Source organism: Stegodyphus dumicola, chromosome 10 (assembly GCF_044657685.1).
Source record: "Stegodyphus dumicola isolate Sdum_Otavi_A_Nest chromosome 10, ASM4465768v1".
Taxonomy (NCBI): Eukaryota; Metazoa; Arthropoda; class Arachnida; order Araneae; family Eresidae; genus Stegodyphus; species Stegodyphus dumicola.
The window spans coordinates 94,685,953-94,703,579 of record NC_140777.1 but is presented as its reverse complement, the minus strand read 5'-3'; the positions used below and the strand labels follow the sequence as shown (position 1 = coordinate 94,703,579).

At 31.6% G+C, this 17,627-nt stretch overlaps 2 protein-coding genes across 6 annotated transcripts in view; one reads left to right on the top strand and one right to left on the bottom strand.

Moving 5' to 3' along the window:
* The window catches only part of LOC118179705 (gelsolin, cytoplasmic-like), a 301,004-nt gene extending 294,085 nt beyond the window's left edge, over positions 1-6,919 (bottom strand). For all 4 annotated transcript variants that reach the window (XM_085825276.1, XM_085825274.1, XM_085825275.1 and 1 more), the window contains exon 1: positions 6,715-6,919. In XM_085825276.1, coding sequence (XP_085681402.1) covers positions 6,715-6,783 — 69 coding nt within the window. In that variant the 5' untranslated portion in view covers positions 6,784-6,919. The remainder of the gene's footprint in view (positions 1-6,714) is intronic.
* Positions 6,920-7,443: 524 nt separating this feature from the next.
* Positions 7,444-17,627, top strand: part of me31B (ATP-dependent RNA helicase me31b) — a 70,273-nt gene continuing 60,089 nt past the window's right edge. Inside the window, exons 1-2 of one of the 2 annotated variants that reach the window (XM_035354260.2) lie at positions 7,444-7,770; positions 8,362-8,548. In XM_035354260.2, the coding sequence (XP_035210151.1) occupies positions 8,451-8,548 (98 nt within the window). In that variant the 5' untranslated portion in view covers positions 7,444-7,770; positions 8,362-8,450. Of the gene's footprint in view, positions 7,771-7,892; positions 8,045-8,361; positions 8,549-17,627 lie in introns of those variants that run through there. The other variant, XM_085825270.1, reaches the window with a different exon arrangement.

Genomic DNA, 17,627 nt, shown 5'->3' with positions numbered 1-17,627 from the left:
CCCACGGGTTTCCCACTTCAACTTGCTTTAAAGTAGTGTGCAATGAAGGAAACCACTGGCGGTAAATTTCTTAAGAGCCACGGCTAGCGCAATAAATAAAGGTGATTTAAATAATAAAATGTTAATTCACATGTCAAAGATCTCTTTGTGCACAACATTTCTTGTGTAGATCTTTCCATCCTTTTAAAGCTCGCCTTGCAGAGGACCAGCAATTATTTTTAATTTTACGTCTGTTCTTTTACGAACTCTTGAACAGGCAACATAAAGTTGACAGTGTCCAAATGCAGGCTCAGGTTAAATAAAATGCCAACACGCTTAAGCGTTTGGGCCTCAGACTTATTGATGGTCATAGCAAAGGCAAGTTTTACAGGAAATTGTCTACGTCTCAAATGAAACGGCAACCCTGTGCCGTGGCAACTTCATCGCATTAGCTAGTACAGTTAAGCAAGCAACCAATAAACTATCGGCGACAAATAGACACTTAAGCTGCATATATATATGGGGTGAAGTAACATCATCTCCTCCGAAACGGCTGGCTCCCGAGCTTAGTGAAACACATCGTTGGATTCCGCAGGTCCGTGTCACGCCATTTTGACCATTCGCATCTTCGTGGGTCTTTAATTAGCCGAGACATTAATTAAAAACTAATTTTCCCCTACATTTTCCACTTTCTTGGGTTTTAGAGGGATTTGGCTACGTGCCAAATTATTTTTCTCGTATATCTACGGAACGGCGCCGAGTTGAAATTCGAGACGCGTATCCTCGGATTCCAAAAAATTCTCCGAATCCATCGATACCGTTCTCATCTTCGTACGACTTTAATAGGCCGAGATATGAATTAAAAGCTGCGAAAACTTTAATTTCCGGTCTCATTTTTCCGAGTAGCAACAATAAACTATCGGCGACAAACACTTCAGCCGCTTATATATAAGATATCTAAATTTATAATGATTATAAATATAATCTAAATATATAATAAACTTAATATTTAATTGTAAACATAAACTGAAATTTTGTTGACATATACGTGTATAAAATTTGTAAGGTATTTCTCCCGCTTTCCTAGTGTGCCTTCGTGGTGTAGTGGTTCTGTACTCTGGGCCGGTATTCCACTGGGCCGGTATAATGGTATTCCAGAGGTCCATGGTTCGATTCATGGCGAAGGCGTTTCCTATTTTTCATATCTCCGGTCTCCAAAATAAATAAATAAATAAATAAATATGTCTCTACAGTGGCACCCTAACTAAAAGGGTTGTGGATGATGATTCTTCACACCCAGGATTTAGCGACTAGCCCCCTAAAACTCTAGTCGCCCTTCAAAAAGGGGAGTATGTAAGGTATTTCTCCCGCTTTCTTAGCGTGCCTTCGTGTAGTGATTCTGCAGGCTGGGCCGGTATTCCAGAGGTCCGTGGTTCGATTCCCGGCGTACTTAAGGAAGTAGTAAAGAAGAATTTTAAGAATACGTATTGTTGAAATTAAAGTTTAAAAAAAATCTGATAAGTATTAAAAGAATGATTTTCTTACATTTCATAATAACTCAATTACAAGTTTTAAATAATATTAAAAATAGAATCTTTTTTTTATTCCCTTTCAGAAATATTCAAAGAAAGTTAAGTATATAGAAATCAGCACCAATATTTAACATATTTCACTATAAAAAAAAAAAAAGGTGTTGTAATTTGAAATGAACCGAACGGAGCATTGATTATAAATTGACTCAGATTTTCGATTTAAAAGATGCCTCAGAAGCTAAAAAGTCGTCTCATATTTGAGAAAATATTTTAGGAAGAAGCTCTGTAAATAGAAAAGAAATAATGCGTAATTTAAATATTAATAATACAATAAACTTTTATCTTAATTTTTGCATTCTTAACCTAATAAAACCGGATTACCTTATTTGTTTTCCTAATTTAATTAACGAAAACTTGTGAAAATATTTCATTCAAATTAAACTGTTCTGGGAAAAGTATAGCATTTAATTCCGTTCAGAATGAAATGTTGTTTAAAAATGCATTCTTTTCATATACTTAGGATTCTGAAATATTGTAGAAAAAGAAAATACATTTATACGTATATTTACGACGTGATTACAAAATGTTTACATCCGTAGCATTATATATAATAATTTATGTACAATAAACATTAGGTGTGCAAAGGGAAAAATTATAACAAGCGATTTAATTCTTTATATGTAAGAAAACTTTCCATATACCATCTTCAAGGAACACAGATTCAATTTAAATCCATGAATGAAAAAAATTTTTAGTCAGAATTTAAATTAGTATTTTAAATAGTAATTTCAACTTCTTGTTTAAAAATCTGCTAAGAAAAATCTTAAATCGCAAAAATACCAAAACCAAAGATAAATTCTAAAAATTGAAAAAGTAGTGATTGTCAGTGATCGCAGATTAATCGACTTGATTAATCGACTTCTGTACACAATTGTATGCATGTATTTATTAAATCTAACTTTATATTCATAGATTTTAAGAAAGTAATAACTTCACAAGAATTTCAAGGCGCAGTAAAAGCCCGACTACCCGGCATTCAACTAACCGGAATATTTTCGAATTTTAAAAACTTTTTTTAAATGTAAAAAAAAAAAAAAAAAAAAAAAAAAAAAAATCATAGCTCCGTTATAAAGCACGAATAGTTTTACGATTCCAGTCAAACAGAAACTGATGCCAAACAGTGTGATTTAGAGCCAATAATGGATAACCGTGGCGTAACGCTTTCTTTAGGAAATCCGAATAATTATCGATAATTCGATTTCATTTTTGTATATAATTAACTGCTCTTTATCTGTTTTTTAATACCATTTTGAAAAACGATTAAAATTTGCGACTTGTCTTCAACGGAATGGCATGCAATAGACTATTTTCAAGTTTATGGAATCCTGGCATTAAGAAAAATGCGACTTAAATGGATAAACATTAGGTGTGCAAAGTGAAAAATTATAACAAGCGATTTAATTCTTTATATGTTATGTCCTTAACTTGTATATGTTAGTCTGTTCGTCACGTCTTACCTTAGTCGAGATTAGAGTCACCATTTCATAGAGATATTTATTAATGCAAAGATGAGGATGATATGCCTGGTTTTACTTCTACTATTTTGTAGGGATCCACACTTTTATCTATTAACTAAGTGTTGAGGAAACTAGTGAACTACTAAAAGAATAATCGCTTACGTCCAAAAATAGAAACGTAAACTCAAGAAGGGTAAGCTAAGCTTTATTGCTCAAAATAAAGTTGACAGATGGTCCTTTTCTCAGGACATCCAACAATGCCTCCACGTGGGCTTAAACTCACAAACTAAATGTAAGAAATAAGAACTAATGACAAACTAAAGAAACTTAGCCGAAGCTAACACAATTTCTAAACTAGTTGCCCCTAATATTAAATTAGTAGCTAACAAAGCTATCAAGGACGACCGAGCTTAGTAACAGCTTAGAGAGACGTAGCCAAAAGGACCAAGGACCAAGGCGTTATGTTACGGAGTACCTTTGCAAATTAATGCAATAACCTCCACATCTTCGTTATTAGAAATGAAACGGTAGCCAAAAGACAAACGCACTCTATTCAGAAATTTTAATTCTCTCTGTCGAAGTCAGAACATTGATTTAAATACTCTCTACTTCTCATTTGCATTTAAAAGCGATTCTAAAAACTCATTCTGGTAAGGAATTATAAGCTCAAGCTAGATGAGACGGGAAAGGAGCTTTAAAATAACTGTTATAAAACTAGGATATACCTTACAACTTTAATTAGATTAGAAAAATATATTAGCTCAGCACATACGCAAAAATTACAAAGATAAATATCACATTAAGTCATTCAAAACAATCAAAGAAGAATCATAGGCGAAATTCAATAGTGCTGGCAAGCAAGTATGCTAGTTCGAAAGTCAGATTGTATCACACGAAAAGACCGAGGTCACTTCGATGCTTCAGGGATGCCAAAGAGGGACTTGTCCTGGTGCAGTCACAAATTCGTCTTACTAGATGAGAGAGGCGTCTTTTGCAAGCTGATAGCGGCGTCTTTTGCATCTTTCTGCTATCAAAGCATTCTCGAGATGTTGATTAAACTAAGAGCGAGATATTCCTTCAAATTTCTGCCAGAATGTCTGACATAAGTCTCGGAAATTTTTTCTTCCATTTATTTGGCTTTTCTAGCGCGAACTACATTTCTATACACTCAATTATCCAGAATTTTTCCACATACGGAATTCGGCATGTCCCGAGCTTTCTGGACAGTCAAGCTTTTACTGTAATTACATTTTTGATTTCATAAAAATATGATTTTCCTGCTTTCATGCATGATTTATCTGAACTGGCTCATTAAAATTTCAAGAAATTCTGATTATTTATATAAAAACTGTATCTGTATAAAACGGCCAATCGTTAGAAAATTAAAATAAGAATAATTTTTACATAAATATATAATTCCTTACTTTGTATTTTGGATATAGATAAATAAATGAGCGCAATTATTCCTTAAAAAAAATAATAATAATAAAAAAACTGAGCTTGATACACTAAAGGGCACAAAAATATATTACGGCAGAGCTACTATTTGTGAATTTGGAAAAATTAAGCCTAGGTTTATCGACATGGAGTTTTAAATGCAGTGCTTTATTATGTTATAGAATGCGACTTTTTTTTTTTTTTTCTTTTAAGACCATACATCACTAAACATTCTATTATTGTAACAGACCGAACATTAGCGACAAATTTATTAGAGATATAATTATGGTAAAAAACAGATGATTATATGGCTATGAACGAGGCACTTTTATATAAGAATTTCTAAAAGTAGTTTGTTTCTAATATTAATATATTAACAGAAATATTACAACAGTATAATTTCTATAATAATGTAATATATATTAACAAAAATGCATTAAATATTACAAACAGGGGCGTACATAAGTCTATTTAAATGCCTAAATAATACATTTTTCTTGTCCATGAAAATTATTTAAGCTTTCTATGCCATAATAGTCTTTTCTCATTTATATTAAATTTAATACGTTTTTATTAATATATAGGTACAGATCAAGGGATGCATATGTCATCATGCATATTGCTTACTTAAATAATGAAGTCATTACACATATATTACTCAGGCATTATTTATAATCACATCATTGATCACATTTTTCATAATATATATATAATTACAAGTGTTCTTTCATTATATTAAGTATCATACATAATTTTTTAGTTTTGTCTAATGGTATCATGAGTATAACATATAAAACTAATCAAATTCAGCTGTAATTCATCAGACAAACGAAAATATATACTAATCGATATTTCTGCTTTCACTGAAAGTTTCAAATCACCATAGCATTTTGTAGAATGAAAAAGGAGGGAAAACTTGATCCAATGGAAAACAAAATTAAAATAACTTAGAAACTTCAGCTAATTTGCTTATATTTTGTCTCTTTCTACCATCTTAAAAATGTTGAAATTTATTATGCTCTTACAAACTAGAGCAGAAAATATAATAAAATCAGAGACTATCTCTGCAATTTCAATTAAATCTTTTAGCAGCAGAATGAGAAATCATAGATTAGATTCTCCTCTGCACAGATGTCAGAAACAATCCAGTGTATATCTGTTCATTATTATCTTAATAACAGTAAGGCAGTAAGTAACATTTAAATTTCACATATTAATCATGATGCAATACCGTTATATCTAAATGATTTTATTGTAATAATAAAATTTACATCTTAATTATTGTTGAAATAATACAGGAACTAAAATTTAAGAATAATTTTTCACTAAGAATATGAAAATCAACATAAAATAGTTTTTAAAAAAATTGCGGTGATGCTTTGCTTCCTTTTTTTTAAAGGAAGGTCTTCATATGTGCTGAATCATCATGCTTATTACACATCATTTTTAAAATTAAAAAAAATGTTATTAATACTGACGAATGATTATTCATACAAAACAAGCAAATGCTTCATTTTTTTAGTCTACAGTACTTATTTAAAATTTCTGTACTGATCATTAAATCATCTACTTTTATTTTTTTAATTACAACACCAAGATAAATATATTTTAGATTATTCCTATTAAAAACAATGAAATTTTAGTTTGCTGTAAAATTAATGCTTATTTTTTTCAATCCATCATAAATAATATTTTATTGTTATAAACCAATCAGTACATTTATATATCTGCAATAGAATAAAATAAAAAAAATCTACTAACAATTTATATATCTGCAGTTTATATATCTAAATTCCACTAACAATTTATATATCTGATATAGAATAAAAACTGAATCCTGAAATTCTATTTATATAAATGTCAAGATTCATAAAATATATCAATCAGGCTCTTGATGAATTATTTGATAATACAAACTTTTAACGATTTTAACATTTATTTTAAAATACGTGTTCTTAAATAATTTTTTGAAAATATTGTTTAATTTAAGGGCTTATGGAGATAATATGCTGTTATTGAAAAGTCCATTCAAAGTTAAAAAAAAGAAAAGAAAACCACTGTCAAAATCACAATCACTATCAAAATTTTAATACTTTGTTTTAAATTCTTTGGACTTAGTCATCGGATAAAAACATACGTATGAAAAATGATTCTAAAAGAGATCAAATCCCGGTTTTTCTTCATTTCATTGCATAAATTCTCATTTCAAGGCTGGTAATTTAAAATGATATATGTGGTGACAGACGTACCTCGATTCTCCATATTTTAATTCCTGGTTCCTGTCCAACTCCTTCAAATGCAGGATCTAACACAATCATATTAACTTTTTTTCAAATGGATTACTTAATTAAACGAGAACGATGTTTAGCAGGACCTCTCGCTTTGCGCTGTTCTTACTAACTGACAAGCGGCATCCAAGCGATCGCGGTTTACCTGCTCTCTTAGCTGTCTGTTTATCTGTAGTTTGTGTTTCGTTGCGCTAAAACTCCGGAGTAGAGTAATTTTACTTCTGCATTAATGCGCCAGGAAAATTAGAATGATTTTTTTTGGAGGGAATAAATTTTGATGCCCATGTTATTTTGCGCTTGTTCCGACATATTATCGTAGCATTTGAGATGCATACTTTAATAAGAATCATTTAAATCTTTTTCAAATAAAGGTACCTTTAAAAAAAATTACACATGATTAAACTTAGATTTATTTTTGATTTTGTCAAGCTTTTCTGAAAATTATAATGCTAAATGTCATTTTTTTATAACTGTAAAGTTTTATTAGCTATATATAAAAACCGAAAGTGCTTATCTTGAGTATTAGTTAACAAATAATAATAACGCTGCATTAGAATTTTGAGAGAATTAGTAATTAGTGAGTGCATTCAAGTGAAAATGCCCGAAATATTTTATTTTACTATTTTTAGCTGTATTTATCTTTAATTTCAGAATATAAGTTGGATTTTTGCTAGGCGAAGAAGATAACACTCTCATGCAAATATTTTTTGAAGGTTTTTAATCCGTTACCTTGTGATGTCCTATTGAAATTCTGCTTTGTGAGTAGAGGGAGTTAGAAAAATTGTGAAAAAGTGAACTTGATAGTTGTGCACGTTAAAATTTCTTTTAATGTTACTAATGAACAATATATATGTTTAACAAGAAGTTAAAAGTATTAATATCGCACTATTTTCTACGTCACGGTTACTCCGAATAAATTGGGCAGCCATATTGTCATACTTCAATCTTAAGGTTTGGTGTATCGTTAATAATCGGTTGTGAATTGATTTCCACAATTTTAAAAGGCTGTGTTCGAAGGTAAGCTCTAGCGACAATGTAAAGATAACAAGTTATTTCTCGTTTTAAGTTTGTAATATTTTCATTGCTATTACTACATCTACCTTTTTGTGGGTGACTAGTATCGATTTCCAAATTAAAAATGGCTGAAGGTTATCTAGTGGAAATTCTGTAGATAGAAGTATGAAGTTTTTCTTAAAATTTATCTGTTGATGTAGAATGTATTTGAATAATGGGTTTTAACTGAACTTACGAAAGTAACTGGCGTGAATATCCTTGAGTGCCATATACATAGGTGAATGCCCTGTTTCTTTGTTTTACCCGTCAGTGAACGGAATGTTGACACATAAGTTAATGTCTAATGTAACAGTTTGTTTTCTGTTATGACACAGTTTCAGAAAGTTTTAACGCTAAAATGCGGCACATATTTGCCATATTTTCGCATGATACAATAAATGTATGCAGGACTTTCTTCTAATCGATAAATCTGTAGGAAAATTGCCGCAAATACTTAACTATTTTTAAATGTCTTTTGTAAGTTCTTGAAATTGAAATGACTGGCACTGAATCAACTAATGCAAATAAGTGTAATTTTGGTAATAATTTTTGAAGGTACATGCGACTATCTTGAACTAGAAGTGGCTTAATTGGAAATATCGTTTGAGGAAGAGGGTGAATTTTTGAGACTACCTGTAAGCAGGATGGCTTCTGTCCAGGCAGAAACACTCATTAATCCAAACCACAATCCCGGCAGCCCAAACAGACTTGGGATGACATTAAATTCAAATGCCATTACGAGGTAAGTATATTCAATACTAAAGTTTCTTAATAAGAGGGTAATGAATATATTTTATTGTATTAAAAACATTTTAAATTGAGAAAGTTGGAGTGTCTTATGTATTACCACTGTTATATAATTTCTAATGAATCTGTGCATTTTTGATTTAATATCTAAAAATTTTAATACAAAATATTGTAGTTAAAAAAAATTGGTTTCAGTAATACTTTTTCCATGGATGGTATGGTATATATGTTATCTTTAGTATTGTTACACTTTCAGTACTTGAGAATTTCTATAAATTTTAGTACATTATATAAGTTTTTAGTAATTGGCTAATAAAGGAAATAACATAATTGGCTAATAAAGTTTGAAATGTACATAGTACATTTCAAACTTTTTTAACGTTTGCAAGTTTTTAAGCATAAATTAGTGTTTAAAAGGCTTTAAAACAAAAATTTAAAAGATTGTTTGACTGGCCAATTCTCAAAATGGCCTACTGCTGAACAATAGTAGTTCAAACTGGGTTTGAATCAACGTGAATAGGCTGACTACTTGGGCTTTTAGTGGTTTTTCACTGTGTACCTTGATGCCCATCTGTACCAAAGTTAATGAAACACTAATAGCTTAATTTGGATTGAAACCTCTGCAAAGAATTAGCTGAATAGTGTTCATATTTCTTACATTGTGCATTGTAAGTATAAGTTAGTTTCATATAGATTCTTCGGGTAAAGTGCAGAATCGCCCACTTATTTGTCTGGTCCTTTGTACAAGCGTAAGAAGAATTTGATTTTTGTTAATTTTCCTTGACCTTTTTTAGTGAAAATAGGTCTGTGTAAAGTCAAGGGAGTGTGCAATACCATTTTTGTGCAATTCTGGGATGGGGTTTTCATCCACAGAAAACCTGTTGGCGCCGTTGCATTTTTACTCGCCGAGCTCGCGGTCCATCGACGATGAGCGGAACTGTAAACGTGATTTTTAGTGCATGTGAAATTCAAGTTACCAGACAAAACAATATATTAAGCATATGGTAGTAAAAATTCATAGATAATAAGCATGTAGATGAAAAACTAACCGGTTAAACGTGATATACGAATATAAATGTGTATTAAATTCAAGTTAGTATAGAAAAGAATATATTAAGCATAAGACAATATATAAGCATTTATAATGGAAATAAAAATTCATTAAAGAAATATAAATTAGTATTAATATACTGAAATTAACCAGTTAAACATGATAAACGAAAAACATTTGTCTTAAATTCCAGTTAACACAGAAAACAATATATTCCTTACACCAGCAGTGGTTTGCTAATTTTGATGACCATGGTGATCAATATTTGTTATTTCAATTTAATCATTTATTTATGTCACGCCTGCCATCCTCTGAAAGCTTATTGTTAGAAAAGCATTAACAATATATTATCTTGTTAAAATTTTACGCCATAAAAATTGATTTATTCTAATAATTTTAGATGACAATAATAAAAATAAAAGCATTACTTGATTATTTAAAATGCACATGCACATTTTTGCGGCCTACGGAAACAAATTATTTTAGAAGTTGGAAACCTCATGGTTCTTAGAGCTGTTAATAATTAAGAACACGGCGTGAACAGCCGTGTTACAAATTAGCATTCACCCCTCCCGCCATATATTCTTCCTTTCATCCCCAACCGAGAACCATCATCTATCTACAAAAATATTTCTATATATTCGTTGTTAAAAAAATTCAGAAAAATAATAATAAATAAAAGAAGAGTAATATAAATATGTAAATGAGAATAACGACAGTGATAATTCAACAAAATGAATGCAAGAGGAATGGTTGCAAACTTCGAACAAGCAAATAGAATAAATACGCTGGGTTACCAGGTTTGAACTATTATCACCAAAGTTGGTGATGTTTACATTTACCAGGTTCTCTGCGGAAGTGCTTCCCTGGGATGTTTTTTGATAAACGTTTACAATTGGGTGCACCTTGTTTTTTGGCGATTCTTTTTTGACGCCAAGATCAGCACCAGGAAGGCACAGTTTCAAGATGGCAGCTACATAAAACCAAAATAAAAAGTGTAAGAATTGCACAAACTAGGCATTGCGCACTGCCTTAAATTTGTCCATGTACACATCAATTTATTTTCATTAAAAAAAAATAGGAAGCTAAAACAAAGTTAAAAAATTATCGCTTTTCGAAGGGGCACCCAATTCTACACTAGAGCCGTTTTTAAGTGAAAAAGGTTGATGTGTACATGGATACTGAGTGTGCAATTCTTAAAAATGCGCCAAGCAGTGGGTGATTCTGAACTTTCTACGAGTCTTTATGAAGTCATCTCTTTCTGTATATAACCCATATTAGATTTTCCTTTTTATCAGTTTAACCTATACATAATTATGAACATTAGTTTCTTTTCAAGCCCTCTATGCAAGCTTCTTTTTTCCGTGGACAGATAGCCCTGATCTACTTTACCATAATAAAATAAATTAGAGTAAAAAACATTTTACACTGGTTTTAAGTTTTGTCATCTGGAAGAGAAGTATGTATCCTGTCTTTGGAAGTAATTTTGTTATATCTGTTAATGGAGTGAATTTTAAGTTTTTGTCTTAAGACTAAGGACATTTTTGACGTAATGAAAGTAGGTATCGCGTATTATGCTACCGCCTTGTTGTAGTTTGGTGATTTTGTAAAGAAGAAAAAGAATGACTTGGGAAAAATTTGTTCTTGCATGTTATTCTGTATATGTTTATGCTTTAATTAGGTATATCCTGAAAGATCAGTAGGTCATTACTAACATCTCTCCTTTAGTGTAAATTTTGTTGTTGATTTTTGGATAAAAATTTTTTTGTTTATGTATTGTACGGCAGTTTATTGTATTTCTGTAGATTTTTTGACTTTCTCCCACTGCAATAAGTCTTGTATGTGCATATTTTTAAATTGAGTTCAAGACAAAAAATATCAGTTTGTCTATAAGACACTTGGAATACGTATGAAATATAATACATACATCATAAGAATACGTGCGAAAATGGTAATGTTGCATGTTAACCCCTTTAGTCATTGGAAGATTTTCTTCCCAGATATGCGAGATACATGTGATTTGTGGTGGGAGTAGATGATTCTCTAGAACTTTTTAAAATGTCATCTCTGAGCCAGAAGGAGATCTTTATAAAAAGTTGCTATTTTGTACTGATTTTTATATAACAATATCGTAAGATAGTAAATTTAATAAAAATCGTGCTTTATTTTGCTGTTAAATTTTTCATGTTATTAGCCTGTTATAATATAATGAAATCTGAATTTTTCAAAATATAACAAGACATGCTAGATCATTAGTTTAAAAATCAATAAGGCATATCGTATTATAGTATATTAATGAATATAGGTTAGTACTTAACACTTGCGTATGACAGATTTTTGTAACATATAATGATATACTCTGCAACATTTAGGACAGCTAAATCAAGCCCACCATCAGCCAGGTAGTAAAGTTGCTGAACGCTGGTAGTTAGACCTAGGTTCAGTTCCAGGTGAATGGGCATTTCTGTAGGTTTGTCATGTAATGTAACATTGATATGAGCCAGATATTCTTAGAAAATCCTTTACTAAAGCATCTCTCCCCTTGTGTAAATAGCTTTAGCATGCTGTGCTATAATCAAATAAACCGAACCATTGCTAATTAATAACCTTCAAGGTTTTGTGTTATTAAAAGTCAAACAACCAAACCATTGCTAAAGTCTCTTCCACTCCAATCATCATAATCAGAATTTTCAAAACAATTATCTGTATCAGAATTTTTTCAATATTTGATAAGATTTTAGTTATCAGATTTCTTCTATAGAAAAAAGTGATTTAGCTTTCTGTTTGATGCCACTTCTAGCTATAATGCAAGTTCAGAGTATAGCAATAAAAACTGGGAAACCCTCAATTTCATCTTCATAATGCAGGAAATTTATCTTAATATTCCTATTGCCATTACAGGCAAATCCGTACAAAGTTAAATCGACTAATTGGCGAGTTGAACTGGCTTCTTAATGCTAAAATAATTAGATTATTTTTAAGAATAAGCCTATTCATTGGGCTAGAAGTCTATTTCACGAGGGGACTTGTTCGTTACTATAAGGTAGAAATTTAAAGTGCAAGCTTTTATTTGTGTGCCCACTGCAGTTCGTAACTGAATGCAAACTGAGCTCATTGATGATCATCAAAATGTTAGAAACTGAAAAATTACATGTGCATGATTTTTAGAAATTCATAGCTCAAGACGATGTCACAGTACTAACAAGAACAGGATTTTTGCTTCCTGGATCCATAGCCGAAAATCGAAATTTTCGCTAAGCTGTCATAGAATATCCTAAGAACTGTAACAGCATAAAAGGAGTACCAGTAGCCTCAGCACTCGTCGACCTATCGAGGACCGTTATCCCAGTGACAGTTGCTAGTGTAACTGACAAGGCAGAAAGGGGAATTGGTTGCAGTATGTGTTCCAGTAAACAACAATAAATGAACAGTAACACCCCAAAATCTCTCTTCGGAGAGCATCGCATCAGAGTTATTGCAGAATGCACAATTAAAACAATAAAGAGAGGAATGCTATGGAATGTGTCATTCAAGAATTTCAAGATGTTTTCTCCCACTCATCTTTCTGGCATGGGTCGAACCAGTATAAAATCGAATACAGTACTAGCAAGAACAGGATTTTTGCTTCCTGGATCCATAGCCGAAAATCGAAATTTTTGCTAAGTCATCATAAAATATCCTAAGAACGGTCGAACAGTATAAAATCGATACCAGGGTTAATCCACCAATTAAGCAACATCCAAGACTTATCCCAATTGCTTAACGGAAAAAGGTAGGAAAACTTCTAAAGGACATGGAAGAAAGCGATGTCATTGAGCCTTCAGTCCATGGCCCTAAGTTCTGGTCAGAAAGTAAGACTGTCCAACTCGAGACTTGAGACATTTTGGATGTTAAATCATCAATTTAAAACTACTAAGAACATAGAAATTGTAAAGCTTTTAAATATAAAATAGTTGTGTGTTAAATAGTGAAGCAATTATGACCTAAATGGAACTTTTTCCATGGTCATACTTTCAACTTTAGATATAATTTATTGTTAAGTTCTATTGTTCAGGTTCTCTAATTACCGTATCAAGAATTCTTACTGAACTGTAAGTCGGTATTTTCTCAAAACTGTTTATCATTACTTTCGCTTTTGATATTTTCAGTATTTGAAACCTTCACCTATCTTTTAGATTTGGGTCTTCAACCCGTGGCCTGCTGAAGGTAGTAGTCCCACATTTGAATTCTTGTCAGCTTTCTATTGTGAAAAAAAAGTTTCTCTTATTCTTGTTATTTAAAACATTTTATTGACATGCCTGATATTATTCGAGATAAAATTTTCTGAAAGTGATGGAATTTTTCAAAAATTTCACTTTATCTTATGTAATTTTAAAAATAAAAAATTTGACTATGTATAAAATCTGAATACCATGAAAAGGATAGATTCTTATCTCTAACAGGTTTGCAACAGATGTCAATCTTTCATCAATACTTAGTCAAAGGTGAGCTTGAGAGTGTCAATATTATAGAGGGGAGGGGAAATAAATTAACAGAATTTTATTTTTCCTAATGTTGCAATTAATTGTCAAAGGGAATGGTGATCATAAACATCCTGTTTGATTTGGTGATAAGCAGATTTTGCAGTTGATTTTCAGCTAGATTACTGATGCTCAATCCACATTTTAAAATTCAGAAGCGTTTATGGTCTTTGAATGAGTAAACAATGGCAAGCCGTAATAAGGAAAAAAGAAAAGTTGAAGGAAAAGTGCGATTGTTTCAAGAAAAGTGGTCAGATCTTTATTTTTTGTTGTACATAAGGTTAAGGCACTTTGCAAACACAGTGTAGCTGTGATGAAGCTACGTACATCCATTTGCGCTTTTGCAGCTGAGGATGATGGTTTGGTAAAACCATCGAAACTAGTCCTGTGAAAATTTTAAAATATAACGCTGATTTTTGTTAATTGACTTTTAAATTAATATTTGTTCGGCATGTTATTGTATCTTAATCATATGATTAATGTTGTTAAAGTGGTTAATTTAATTCAGTCTAAAGGACATAATCACGGGCAATTTCAGCAGACCTTGAGAGATTTTGAGGCTGAATATGGTGATGTTGTGTATTAAGCAGAACTACCAAGGAAAGATGCTTCAGTGCCTGTTTTCTTTGAAGAGCTAAGTTCAAGAATTCATGGAATTTAAAGAGAAATGTATTCACGAGTTCAGTGGTGAGAAATGATTGGAAGACTTTGAATTTCTTGTCGATATTACAGGTCATGTCAATGATTTGAACGACTGCTTACTGGGAAAAGATCTACTTGTTCATAATCTTTATCATTTTGTGAAAGCTTTTGAGACAAAATTAATCCTGCGGGAAAGTCAGTTGCTAAATAAAAATTCCACTCGCTTTCCAAAGTTAATGGAGTGTACTCTACAACAGGGAATTCAAATAATTATGTACAAGGCATTTCAAATTTGAAAGAGGAATTCAAAAGTGGATTTTTGTATAAATGAAATTTTAATGAATGTTCTCCTTGCCATTTTCAATAGACGTTGAAAGTATTCCCCCTGAGCTTCAGTTAGAATTTATAGATTTACAGTGTGACTGCAGTAAAATAAGTTTTTTGAAACTTCTACATTAATTAATTTTTATTCGAAGTACGTGACCGAAGACAAATAGCCTGGAATTCGTAAACATGCACTTTTCATGTGTTCTATCTGTGACAGTATTTACGTATGGGAACAGCTTTTTAGTAAAATGAAAATCCTAAAATCAAAAACAAGAGCATGGCTGACAGACATTTGGAGGAAACTTTACGAATTATAGCAACAGATTAATTGGGATATTGAAGCTTTAATCAAGCAAAAACAGTGTTGAATTTCCATTAAAACTAAAGTAACTACTATCTCCAGTAATGTAAGTTTTTTCCTATTTTCATTGTAAATGCATTTTGTAACATCGTTCTGTACAATAATTTTTATAAGTTCCCCCCTTTAGTTAAAAAAAAGTTATCGTAGTCTTGCAAAACAAAACTCCCTTATTTATATAAATAGTCTGACTACATTTTTTTTTTTTTTTTTTTTGAGAGAGAGAGACATGTGGCCCGTGGATCTTTTTGAATTTACTGATGTGGCCCTTGGACATGAAAGGTTGAAGAATCCTATGTTAGATGATTGGGGCACTGCCACCATTGCTGTGAAAAATTTATTATATCATCTTTATTTTCTTTTCACATTTCCTCGTGTATTTCATTAATGGGAATATTTTGTCCTTTACTTGTTATACCAGAAAATTTCAGAATTCATAGCCATCGTCACTTTCATGTATAGTAATGAGCCATAAATAAAGCACAGCATTTTTTTTAATATCTGCAGAAATTACTTCCAGTGACTTTGCAATTCTGTATCCCTAGATTTTATGTTAAAACATCTAAATTTCTTGAATGAGCTTGACATTTTCAGAAATGTGGCAGCGATTTTAAAAAGGCTACTTTATATCTGCATTCTGTTGCGTGCAGCACTTCAATATCCATGAGCATATCCATTGTTCAGTATCATTAGAACTGATAGATGTATGATTTGATGTGAAAAGTGGCATATTTCACTATGTGCTGAACGGTGTATCGAAACTCTTTTTGATACTTGTATTATTGCAACCACATTGGTAAATTTCCAAACTCCAACAGCCATCCATATACAGTTTTCAGTTTTAACAAGCAGCATCTCCATTTTCATATATATTCCCTTTGTTGTATTTAATGTTGTAGTCATTTTTAATCACTAGAACATGAATTACAACAAATCGAGATATTTTCATCTTAAAATGCGAATGTGCAAGATTTGCCTGTAATGGAAGACTGACTAAATTTCTGCAAGAATACATTAATTTACTACAAAATTGCCAAAAGAGATGATTGCTTTAAGTCTGGCATTATGTCCCAAAATTTTCACCAGAAGAAAAAAAATTGTATTGGATAGGACTATTAATTTTTAGGTTAAATACCTAGTTGATTGTATACTAATTTTTGTAATTATAAGCCAGTATTTTTTCTTCTGTAAAAGTACATCAAAGTAGTTGCGCTGCTACGTCTAACTAAATTTTACTTCTAGCCAACAAGCCAATTTCAAATGTTGCCAAGCCTTGGGTACAAAATGATTTTCAAATGATCATTCATTAGTGTTTGTGTCATCCATTCTTTTATTTGAATGATATATGAAGGGGAAAATCTTAGCGCATTACTGACCGGTAGCCTATTAATCGGCAACGCCTACTGACCGGTAACCTGTTAATCGGCTTTTTATCGCCAACGCCTATCGATCTCCTATTTAATCATGTTTTTTTTTTTCCACCAACACCTAGCGACTGATAGCCTATTAATCACTTTTTTCTTGGGGCTACATAAAAATAGCCTATCAATCGGTAGCCATGGTGATAAACAACTGCCATTTTGCTATATCATCTGCATTTTATTATTAGTATTGAGGTACATTGCTCACTTGCGATAAGTGCGTTGCTTCGTAAACTCCCACATTTTCACACCATTTTTTTAAAAAATTACCGTTCACGATGAGTGCAAAAAAAGAATTGTACTGGAGGGTCATTTAGACAATTTATCGGATTGTCTTGATAATTATTTAGAACTTCAGGAATTGCAGCTGAGCGGCCGGTCATTCGTGCGTATGCTGTTGAACTGCTAGCGGCCGGTAAAGTGTTAACTCCTTTAAATGCCAGTATATTTTATCCTGTTACAAAAAAGATTTACGTTTCTGCATTTCAGAAACAATTTACACATGCTAAAATTGTTTGAATAAATTTCTTGAATGAGCTTGACATTTTCAGAAATGTGGCAGCGATCTTGCTGTGGAATTTTTGGGGCTGTTCTGCTATATCACCAAGGTATTGCATGATGCCTGAGAAGTTACAAATTAACCATCAGCATTATTAATTTTAGAGAAAAATTTTCATCATTAATGAGTTAAATTCATCTGCAAATTATTTAGCTGAAATTTTTTCACCTGAAATTAACATATACTATGGGGATTT